This window comes from Calonectris borealis, chromosome 1 (genome assembly GCF_964195595.1).
Source record: "Calonectris borealis chromosome 1, bCalBor7.hap1.2, whole genome shotgun sequence".
In the NCBI taxonomy this organism is placed as follows: Eukaryota; Metazoa; Chordata; class Aves; order Procellariiformes; family Procellariidae; genus Calonectris; species Calonectris borealis.
Window position 1 is genome coordinate 51,534,836 of NC_134312.1, and position 12,213 is coordinate 51,547,048.

The 12,213-nt window shown below is 39.0% G+C and overlaps 1 protein-coding gene across 2 annotated transcripts in view; it reads left to right on the forward strand.

The window, feature by feature from the left end:
• Positions 1 to 11,769, forward strand: part of VEZT (vezatin, adherens junctions transmembrane protein) — a 67,423-nt gene extending 55,654 nt beyond the window's left edge. For both annotated transcript variants that reach the window (XM_075151416.1, XM_075151422.1), the window contains exon 12: positions 13 to 11,769. In XM_075151416.1, coding sequence (XP_075007517.1) covers positions 13 to 581 — 569 coding nt within the window. In that variant the 3' untranslated portion in view covers positions 582 to 11,769. The remainder of the gene's footprint in view (positions 1 to 12) is intronic.
• The last annotated feature ends 444 nt before the right edge of the window (positions 11,770 to 12,213 follow it).

Genomic DNA, 12,213 nt, shown 5'->3' on the forward strand with positions numbered 1-12,213 from the left:
CCCCTTTTTAAGCTGCAGTGAAACCCTTGTCTCCTGTAGAACCACTGAAGCTCCTAAATAATTTGGAATCACATATGAATATAGATACAGAAAAGCAGGACTGCAGCCAAAGTTGTGATAAATCTGAAGAAAAAGACTCTAATCCAAAAGTGAATGCTGCTGATAAAAGCAGGACAGAATATTTGTATGAAGATCCTGAGATGGAGAAAAACAAAGACAGTACTACTCATGACGGTATTTCTACAGGGGCTGAAGAAAGAATGTGTTATCAGCATGAAGGGGAACTTGAAGAACTCAAGCCAAGCAATATGGATGGAGTAGAGGTTTCACAGTCTCCCTCTAAAGATGCATTACATTCAAAAATCAAGCATAGGCTGGCCCAGCTCCACATATCAACAGATTTAAACTTCACATCTGGTCTGGCTGCACAAGTTGCTGCCAGGTCTTTCACTTTTACTACAATGCAAGAAGAGACTTTTGGAGATGAGGAGGAGGAGGAAGAGAAGACACAGGAGCGTGAAGACCTTGTGGAGGACTGTGAGAATGAAGATAGAGGCTCTGAAAGCGAAGGAAAAGTATAAGTCTGAGCTGAACTTTGTTAAACCAACAGCAGGCAATTTGGTGGAAAAAACTAAGGTGGGGGTTTGAAGATGAAAATACTGGATGGAAAAAAGGAGACCTAAATATAATACATCTTGTTCCCTAAGTCTGATACGTTAAATAGGACTTCTAAGTATATTGAAAACTTGCAGGTAAGAGAAGTTTAGGCTGCATCCAAGAAATAGCTGGCTGTTGCCTTTTTAAGATCCTAGTGGTGGGGTCTGGAATTTACCTTTGTGTTTTCTGTTTTATTTATTTATATTATAATGTATTGTGTTGTTTTTTTTTTTTTCTAAAAAGAAGGAAAAACGTCTTGAATTACAACAGGCTCCGTTTTTTTGCTCTCTGATTCTGTTGTCATGGTATCAATGTTTGTTCCAACAAAAAAGCAAGGACATTTCTTTTGGAAGAACCTGAACTGTTCCCTCTGATCTTCCCCCACCACTTTACTTTCACTTCTTGTGTCTGCAGTGTGTTGGCTAAGCCACTGTAGGCATTTGTGATTCTGTGGCTAGTGATGTGGCTCCCAACTAAAATGTAGAATCTTAAATAAAAACTTGAAAGAGCTAGTATTTGATGTGTCCTGGGGTATGGGGCTGAAATAGTATAAAGTTAGTCATGCTTCATATTAAGGTTTATTTAGAATTTTATGAAGGGTTAATAAATGATTTCTAGATGTTGTAATTCACGTTAGAGAAATGTGTAGTTTATGTTAGGGAGGGTTATAAGCACATCAGTAGAAAGTACTGTGGACAGCTAGAAGCTATCTATTGGATTGATAATAGATGAGAAGTAAATACCTATTTATTAAAACAGCTATTAATTATTTGTTAACCTTTTGTAAATTGAACCTTAATATAATTGTTTGATTTAATATAATGATTGATTGTACATTTTTGTTTATGTCCTGAAGTAATTTTCTTAAAGCAAAATTATATGAGTGCTTAACAACATACCGTATTTTGTTTAAACAAGCATACTTGCTTTTTCCTAATGTTCTTTCATTTTTCCTTAGATCACAACTATAACCTGTGTGATTAAGAATCCATGAGAGAACAAGAATTGTGTATTTTCTAAGGTGTATCTTGTAACTTAGTTGACACCGAAGTCTGGATGTTTGGTATGACGTTATGTGGGTTGTTTTTTTCTCTGTGGTGGTGTTACAAGGAGCAACAAACTGATGCTCACCTCATAGAGGAGCCAGTTAATGGCTTCACTGCCTTCTCTTCCTTTTGCCCTCTGACACAAAATGAAGCAAAGGTCTCATGTCTCTAATGGCGAGGGAGCCGTGTCGTTGTATGGAATGCTCTGCTTGGACCTGGATACATTTCCAGTCACAAAACACCTCATCAGTTACTTAGGGTATTTATTTTCTCTTGCTGATTCTAAAGAATAAAGGGTTTTTTAGATGCAAGTGGTTCGGAGCAATCTCTTTCCTAGGATGCTGTTGTAGGAAGTGGGGAAGCTCGTGAAAGTCAGCAGGCTAGGGTGGAACTCTTGACTATATGTCAGAAAACAAGTGCTTTCTTTCAACCTCCCTCTCTTCTATTGGTGATTTTGTATGAACGCTGTTAAATATGTGGATTTTTTCACAGACCGTAAAGAGGTAAATATCAATTGATAGAGAAGGGAGTATGTGACTTACACTGTTCTTTCACAATACAATGCCTGTCTTCTCCCTCACACACAGATTTTGGAAAGAGAATGTTTTGCCATTCTTCATTACCCAGTAACACTGTGTTCTGTGTGACTGGAAGCTGAATGGATGATGTCTTGGGGAACTTGTAAAAGAAAAAAAAGATGTTTCTCATAGTGTATTCAGAAGCTAAGCCTCCTCTTAGCAGTAGAGTATATTCTTCTGTAGGCCTGTAAAGGTTAGGCTAAGATGATGAAACACTGTTTTATTTTCTCTGTGGTAAGCAATTTTTTTATCAAGTCTAGAACAACTGCTTTGGATAAATTGTGTTTGAAGCATTGTCCATGCTTCTGAAAAAGAAGTCTTCCTCATCCTTGACTTGAGATCCTTGAGTTCACAAAGTGCCCAGATATTTTTTTTTCCTAGCTAATTGTTCTGACTGCCTAAACGTATGTTCCATTAATATATTTCCATGAACTCATCCACTAGCATCTCACGATCTGATGTTGTGTATCCCGGAACTGATACTCCTGAACTTTTCCCATGGGATCCAAATCTTAGTTTACAATGTATATAGCTGATACCAACTTGGAAGAATGATCAGCTTTAGGATATAAATTATCACTGTCCTCACAGTTTTGGATAAAGTCAGTAGTAGCATGAATGCTTTGCATTGCTACTAAAATAGGTTTCAGATCTCACATTTATAAAAGTTGCTAGCTCCTTATTCCTTTGCTGCAGTCCTTAGCAAAAGACCTGGAGAATCTACTTTGGCAGATCACTTGGGACCTAGTTTTATAATACGCTGTCTTGGTGATGAAACTGGCCTAAGAAACCCCATCCATCATTAGTTGTTCATTTTCACCCATCAGCTGGGTCAACACGGGTTTTTGTGGCCATGTTATAAACCAGCTCACTGAGTCCACTTGGGTCAAAAATCCACCCTTTTTAGGGGTTATTTTTCACTGTTCTTATTGCAGTGATGCAGTTTACAGCATTTACCTCCAAACAGCTCTATCAGCACATACTGTGTTGCTGGCGTGAGACTCAAGATTGCTCATGTTTATATTATTGGCAAAGATGGTGTAGTGTGAAATTACAGCCTTGACATTAGACATGGGTATGATCAAAGGATGACTTTTTGGAGCAAGTTCTGATCCTACTTTGAACAAATAGATTTTCTACAAGCAGTTTAACTGATTTCCATGGTCTTACTTAATGCAGTCTTAGAAGTTGCACACCTGGGCTCACTTGCTTTCTCTGCCTCTCATCACATCTATATATAACAGCCATCAGGTCATTTATTTTGATATATTTAATATTCTCCCTGCAGAAAAGTAGGGCTAACGGTGTACAGCACACAAAGCATGGCTTCCCTTGATTTGATAACCAAGTTCCATCTACATATAAATAGTCTGTTATAATCCAGATTTCCTCATAATTATGTCATTTGAAAGGACTGTGCATACATGCTGTAGATTCCTTCAAGAACCTGACAGATTTCTTGGCAATCATCATTTATTGTTGCATTTAAAATAATGTATATCAACACACTGAAGTGTGTATTAGTGCTGAAGAGTTGTGTTAATGTATTGAGCTTGTCGAGGTCTGAGTGCTGTCCTGTGTTCTTTGGCTCATTACCTTAGATAGGGATTTTTGTGAAAACAGAACATTTACTTCTTAGAGCTTTGTAACTTTTTGAAACATGTTAATCAGGAAATCCATACTAAATAATGGGTTATGCCAAAGGATATCAGCTGCCAAAATTCTTTGCGAAGAGCAGAGCTAACAATAAATGCATTTCCCCTATTCCGTTTCCAATTAGCAGCTCTGTGAAGATGTAAAGAAGCAAGGAATTATATAGGGTTAAATAATTTCTTCTCCTCCTGTCCTACCTGGAAGGCACTCCAAAGACGATATTTGCTTCTTAGGTTGGATTGCAATCTAGCACTGCATCTTTTATGTCACTTAACTTTACAGCTAAAGATCTAGGTAAAGGCTTAAATGGGGGCAAAGATCTGTGATAAGAAGATTACTTGTCCCTTTTTTTAAGTGTATGTCTTCATGACAGAAATGAAACAGTGGTGTAATGGAAGCAAATTTTGAAAATTACAGATAATCGAGCATCTTTCAAATGGAGTCAAATGTGCCTGTGTCAACTATAAGCAAGATTCGCAAATGTGAAAGCTTCTGCTATCAGTTGCAGTAATGAGACAGTTTTACTCCCAACAGAGGATTACTAGACGTGACTGAATCTTGCACTTAGTTTTCTAAATACAAGATGGAATCTGGTAGAGTAGCCAGTTTTATTGAGGTTTCTGATTTTGTCCTGAGCACACCTACCTGTGTGTGACCCGACTGTTAAGACTATTGGAAATTTTATGTGTATCTGAAGTGCAGAATTTGCAAGTGTCTTACTAATTTCTTTGGCAGTAAAAAAACACCTAAATGGTGGACTGTGTAGAGTTGTTGGCCCACACTGAACTTTGTAATCTTGTAATCTATCTCTTTTTTTCTTTTTTTTCCTTTTTCTTTTAACAGGAACAAGGGGTCAAGTCTACTAAACTGCCCTTGTTCTTTAAAGTATTTAGTGAAGAGCTGCTGTTGCTCTGCAAGTGGCTTGTTCCCAGGGCTAATTACTCTTTAGAATTAACAGATTTTCATACTGTCTCATCTGAAAAAGCGGGCAGAGTGCGAGAAAGGCACTTGGACAGAGTAAAGGGTCAGGCTACTCTGGGATCTTGTCTGTGACAGGGACTAATAGCAGATGCTGAGGGAAGAGTGTGAGCAAAGGGAGACCATGTAGGATGTTTCCCCAGGCTTCTCCCCAACAATTTGTGGCTCAGGGACTTCTTGAGCCAGTGGTGGTGACTGTCAGCTTAACAGGTCCCGATGGAATTCTCTTCCGTAAATTTGTTCAGTCTCGTGTTTGGTCAATTATTACTAGTCCCAACGCCCGTATGCGCTCATCTTTATTACAATCCTTTACAAACAAGAAGATTTGTCAATAATGCTTTTTAATTTTCTTTTTTAAACTGAGCAAGCCCACTTCTCTCAGTCCTTCCGCAGAGGTCATGTTTTCCACCTTTTGGTTGCTTTCCTTAGAAATCTGTCCAGTTTTTGAAGTATAATGGTGCAGTACTCCAGACGTAACCTCAGCAGTGCTGAGTATGGAGTAATAATCACCTCCCACAAAACACTGAACCATTCAAATATTTTTGAGTCCATATAGGAAAAAAAGCTTCTCAGATCTTTTACCCCTAGCTATTAGGATGACAAATGAAAATGTTTGATCTAATGGAGGAGATTCTGATTCACTGTCAGCAGGATTTGGCTGGACAATGTTCTTCTTTGCTAACAAAACAAAAAGTTGTTAAATCAAAATGATCTTCCAATAGCTGCCACCTGGTCTACACAAACTAACGACGCCAAACAACACTTGTTTAAATTTCAGCTTGACTTTTCAGAGCTGTTCTGGTCTCTGATGAACAAGCACGTATCACAAAATATATTATCGCACAAGAAACATGGCAGTGGATATATGGATATCAGAGATCAGACTGAAGGCTTCTGTGGCTAATTTTTAAAATGCTTGGAGGTATGCTTTATTCATATTCTCACGATATTTAATTTCCTCATGTATATGTTTTTATTTTACCACCTTGAATTTTGAATGCCAAAACATACACTTTGATTTATTTGACTTGGAAATTTGTGCAGTAATCAGATAAGTGGTGATGGTACTGTAACTGTGATAATAAGACATGGTCATAGGTAGGGGTGAAATCTACCTGCCATGAACTTTGCTGTGTAGATGGATACAGCAATATAGTTTAAGCTACAGATCAGTATGTAACTGTTCTCGATATTCTGCCTCACCTTTCACACTGCCGTCTCTTAAGTTATTGGCAGGTTTGTCAGAATAAAACTTGACTCAACAGCTTGAATGTTCTGTTAGCCCACGTTACACTTTCTGAGTTGAACATAGGATTCTGAAGCAGTAACCGTGATTTACTAGATGAGGAAAAAGTTTGTTTCTTTGTTACAAAGTGGCTTATTTTAAAAGGGTTGAATAGGACCAAAACTTGAATACTTCCACATGATCAGCGTATTTTGACCTTTATACCTTCTCAGCTTTAAATCTTAAAGGCCTCATGGACAGTCTGCTTTAGGGGATGCAGTTCTATAGCAGCTTAAACCAATCTAAGTCCAGACTGCCATGACCCTGCCATGGCCATGCAATCTCCATCCCTCCTTTAGGCTGGCTTTTGTAACCATTCAGTGATTTAGGACATGGATCTGACTGAAAATGCACCACTGCTTTAACTTGCAGCTGGCTCCCTCAATTAATTCATCGTGTGGTTGAAAGAGCACTAGTAGCATCTCAGGGGAGCAGGAGGGAATACGTGCCTGGGTGATGAGGAGGAATGCCATATTAATCAAATTTACATCAGTTTGAATTAATGTTTACATGCTGTGAGTTACATCATTAGTGTCGGTACTGAAGTGGGATAAACTCAATTCCATTTGTTGTTTCTTTCATCTCGATATTTTCTGTTGATTGAGGATGATATGCCACTCATTATTTTCTTCATTCATTTTGACTCCATTTTTTTTTGTTCTTCAGGCCTAGGCTGCCCAAGACCTGTTGTGTCTTATTCTACAGAGTCTCTAAGAACTGTTTATTATACTGCCAGTAAACCTGAAATTATCATGCATGTTTTTTTCTGCTTACAGTTTTCACCCTTCTTGTCCTCTTGTCCTTTACCACTGCTCTTAAGAGGTTCAGATTTTAAAATAATACACAAATCCTTTTTGTGTTTGAAACGCAGCTTGATTCTTCTGTATCTTCAGCATTGGAATGACTAGATCTAGAAATGTATACTGATTTTCCCACTTGACTTGAGAACTGAAACAGAAGGCAGACAGCCTAACGGGGAGTATTACAGTCAAAACAGAAATAATAATGTATAGCAGCTCAAATTTATACCATGCTTTTGGTGTATATTGGCTTTTATAAGTAATTCTGGCCTACTGAAAAACACCAGTTGTGTTTTAGAAATAGCTGCAATTCTAGTACAAAGTCCCAAAATAAGTGTCATTAGTTGGCTTGATTTGTGCTCAAATCTTAATATTTAAAGACGGCTTCTTGACCTTCTCCAGCTGCATGGATGAGAACTGAAAATAATCTCAAATTTCCAAATAGAGAGTGACCAATGCTTTCCGTTACTTTTTGCTATTAAAAAGAGGTCCATTCCTAAATAAACAAAAAGAGAAAAGTCAGTGCTTAGTAATGACTACTGAAGATATTAACAGAGAATCATGCATTTGATCTCAATAGAAGCACCATAAATGAGGGCTGTTTATAATGTTTGATACCTGTGTTTCAAAAATAGTAATAATAACAACAGGCTTTAAATGTATTATGGGATAAAAGCCAGAAATCTATGAATTGTCCTCCAGATCTTTCATCCGAAGCCACACGTGGTCAAATTTAAACGAATTCATGCTGTCTGTTCCTGTGCTGCTCAGCATGACATTGTACTCAAAATTTTTAATGTTCTAACGTGAGTGTTCACAGTCAGTCTGCATGCACCTGTGTGCTCAAGGTCTGCAGAGCTTGTAGAGATCATAGAACAGCGCTGAGTGAAACCTATACAGGAGCGGGATGCATCAAAAGCATTTGGTCTCTGTCTTGTTCTATTGCAGCATCCATGCTATATGCAATCCCATTGATAAACTTTTTCCTTCTCAGCTTTCCTCTTCATAGACCATACAAACCAATTGTGGAGGGGTTTTTTTTGTTTGTTTCTCGCCTAGGTTACTATCCTGTAATGCACCAGGTAATATATTTTCAATAGAAGCTTAAACATTAGTGGCCACATTGCAAAGCACGGGGCCTGGGCACACAAGGGCTGGAGAAGCTCTTCTGGTTTGACCGCTTCTGGGAGGGGTTGTACTGAGGTGATTGACTAGGGGGTGCTGAGCTAGGCTCAATGACTCTGCAGGTATCTTTCAAAGCTCCAGTTTTTGCTAGGTCCATCCTTTCCTATGGTGGTCTCTCTCTTCCCTCTTAGTCTTCAGCTCTTCTCCAGCATTCTGCTGCCAACTCGTTAGGAAGTTGGCCACTTTTTCCCTTCATTTCTGAACCCATTGTCTAAACTTTATGACATGCCAGGTTAGAGGGAACCCACACCGAGGTGCTTCTGCACATTCCCAGTCAAAAACTTGTAAAAAGGATTCTTAGGGCTGGTAACTCATCTGTCCTGGCTTTCCTTCCAGGGAGCTTTGACCTCCATTTCAACCTGGCCCTCCTATTCTTTCCTGGACTTCAGAACTTTCACTTCCAGAAATCTTCCTCCTTAATGATCATAAGATGGTGATGTCTCCTCAGCAAGACTGATCCTTGAACACACATTCCTCATTACATGAACTTTACTTTTTCTTTCCAACAGGAGGGTGGCACAGTTATGGCTGACTCTGTGTTCCCCAAAATAAGCTTGCTTCTTGCTGCAGTAGGGGCTGAAAACATGCTCTCCAGCTGCTATGCCAATGTGCTTTGGCTCCACAGCTGCCTAGCCTTGAGGTCTGGAAGCTCTGGGATCTAGCAGTTGTGCTTAAACCTTTCCCACTGTCAAAGAGCGTGTGTTTTCAGAACACAATTACTACTAAATCTCCCCTGAATTGAACCATTTTGAATTTTTGTTGAGCAGCATTAATGGATTGTTTCTTAACTTAATTTGAGGGGTTTGTGTGAGGTTTTTATATATATCTCTATGTGTATATATGTACACACACACTTCATATTGTACATGTGTATTGCCAGGTATCACATTGAAAGTCTTGTCTAGCGAAGAGGTGGTACTTTTCTCATATCAAACTTTCCAGTTACTCACTCAGAAGTAGCTTCTTGCTATCTAATGGCAAAAGAACTGAATTCTGTTCTACCAAGCAGGCTGTGCGGAGTTATTTAAAATGCATGCTGATTTTACACCCTTTATTAGAAAAGCTATTTAATGTTGTTTTCTCTTATCAAGGCTTTGCACTTGAGCTGCTGTGAGTGCCTCGGTGCCCATCTGCCCTGTCTCAAACATGTAAACAAATACATGTTCCTCAACATTTCCTGCCTGCTAAGTCTTAGCATTTCCCAAAACAAGGCCTAAGGGCAGCATAGATTGCCAAGGAAACCCCAGGGAAGGGAAAGAAAAGAATCTTGATAAGCTGCTGTTTAATTGGTTAATAAATGAGAGCTAAAATATAAGAGGAAATGCTTAAAAGAACGAACTGCAGCAAGAGACTTCTGGCAGGGCTACAGAGGGAAATCACATGTGATACCCTCTCAAGTTCGCAGACACTGGGAAGGATCCTCAATTTCTCTTCAGTGTGAAGTGGAGACAGAAAAAGTTCACCAGACTGGTAGTCTTCAGCAGCTCTTAAAAAAACCTGTATTTTATCTACATTTCTTTTCCACAGAAAGACTCAGTCCTGCTGTGCTGGTGTATCAAGCTGTATGTAAATCAATCTCCATATCTCTTCCTTTAAGCTCTGTATGATGTCAGCCTCTTTCCTTAGGCTGCCCTGAAAACCCATGTTGTTTGGCCCCACTGGGAGCCTCTTCTGCCTACCTACCCCACCAGTTGCTGACGCTGCTTTAAACACAGTTGATTAGATCGGCCTCAGGCAGGTCTTTAAAGCAGGTATGAAGCCTGGTGGCTGGCTGTGTTAAGGCTCCAAGAACTAAAGTTCTGGGTTGGATGTCAGCAGTAGCAGGAAGACATTCCTGGGTTCTGCCCTTTGTGATAGGGTTTCTTGCCTATGGTATTTTCCCAAACCCTTTTTTTTTCTCTTTTTCTTACTTTCCCACTTTACCTCCTTCCTTTTTCCCGTGGATATGAATCAGGACCTCTTTTTTACATATTTGATCACATGCATCACCAGGATTATTTTTAAGCCATTTTTTAAAATTTTTGGCTGGGTTTCCCTGGTTTCAGAAGTAGTTTTCTCAATTGTAACGCTAATTGCTTTCAAAGTCTTTTTGGTTGCTATTATTTCTTCAGCATCTGTAGTAAAATTCTGCCTCACTACTGCATGTATCGCTTTTTCTCCTTATCCTGTATCCCTGACAGCTGCCTAGGTGGTGTGGATGCGGCTTATCCATCCTTCAATTAGTAATGATTGAATGGAATAGGGAGTGCTTTTACAGGGACGCATAAATGTTGTATCAGCACTTCGTTTGATCTTTTATGCAGAAGTTTATTTATAATTCCTCTTTCATCCTGAAGATGAAATTAATTTTAAGCAATCCTGGCAATAGTTAGTTTCTGCACTATATTTTTCTGGCTCCTTAGTACAAGCACTTTAGTAATGAACACTGGTTACTCTTGTCTAAGTAAGTGATGACTGAAGAAAGAATGTTTTTCTGTGTGTCGTATGCTTCCAGTTGCACCTTCCCATCATCTTTCAGAGACCTATATGCTGTGCAACCATGTGGCAACTATTAGCAAAATCCCTTTTAGCATCACATAAATGGCTAGGTAGGTAGGGCTTTAGGAAGAGAATAATGTATCAGTTGAGGAGACTGGTAGCAGGTAGATCTTTAACCTAGGAACTGAGCTTAGGTGCTCTGCAGGAGAGGTCCTCTACTTGTCTAGCTGTATGACTTCTAAGAAACAGACTTTCTCTGTACACTTTGAAAGTGCCAAAATAGTGGCAACAGTACATACTGGCTCCTTTTATCTGAAGCTTTGTGGCTCCTTCATAATGCTTAGACTTTATTATCAGAACAAAGGCTGATGTTCTGCTGATGTTAGGAGCTGTGGCTAATGCGCACCTCTTCCTGTAAACTTTCCCTGGATTGGTTTTAAGGTTAACAGCTGTTGACCGCTCTTCTCACTTCGCTATGACTCACTCTCACCTAATTCATATCCCCAGGAAGGAAAGCTTAGAGATGACTGGGAAAGAAAGGAAATAATTTGATCTTGAAAGGCAAGGGGAAGCTTGGTGAGGCAGGAGTATTTATTCTTATGTATTGAATCTTGCTGCCTAATCGGTGCATAATTTGTTGTGCAGTACAAAAGGTCTTGCTTATTCTTTGCTATTTCCAGGTTTGTTTGTTTTCATATGGAATACTGAACAGATCCAATTGCTGCTGTTAGAAGAAGCCTGTCTACCAAGAGGGGTCTATAATGTTTTCCTTTACTTGGAGATTTTTTGAATGCTAAATTGCCTGTGTGTATTCTTCATAATGTACCATATGCAAATATTCTTCAGGAATTGATACTACCACTTCAGACAGTCAATATTTTCTATGTAAGAACTGTACGTTTCCTATACTGCCAAGAATGTATATATATCTATGAAGACTTAAGATTGTATCTTTTTGAGCAAGCCTCTTTCTTCAACCATCTGAAATTTTCTTCCTGTTTCTCGAGTTCTCTGCTAATTTATTAGGCACTTGTGTTATATTGTGTACTTTTTTGTATCAGCTGTATTGCTGTATTTCTCCTTTCTCTCATTAAAACCTGTTCTTCTCATCCTTTTACTGTGCTGTTTCATATTGGAAATACTCGCACTGTATCAGGTAACCTGGTCTGGGGTAGTGGGTCTGGCTGAGATGGAGCCAGACCAGTCCTAAAAAGCCAGTCATTCAAACTTCTATTATATTGTTCCACTGACCCCAACATGTAATCAGTTTTACTGTATTAAGCTTCCCTAGGGTTATTTCGCAGCATAGTCCGTACTTTTGTAAGATAGTGAAGAAAAAATCTAGAATGGGATACCCATGGTATAAACAAATGGACAAGGCACAAAAATTGTACTGAGAGATGAAGTCTGTAAGTCTCATGGATGGTTGTTTCTGCTGACATATGCTAAGAAACCTGTGGTCTTCCTGAGTGAAGCGAGTTTTGAGGAAAGATTTGGAAGATGAATCTAAGGGCACTTCTTTCCTAGAAATGTGGCCTTCAACTTAAGTCAGC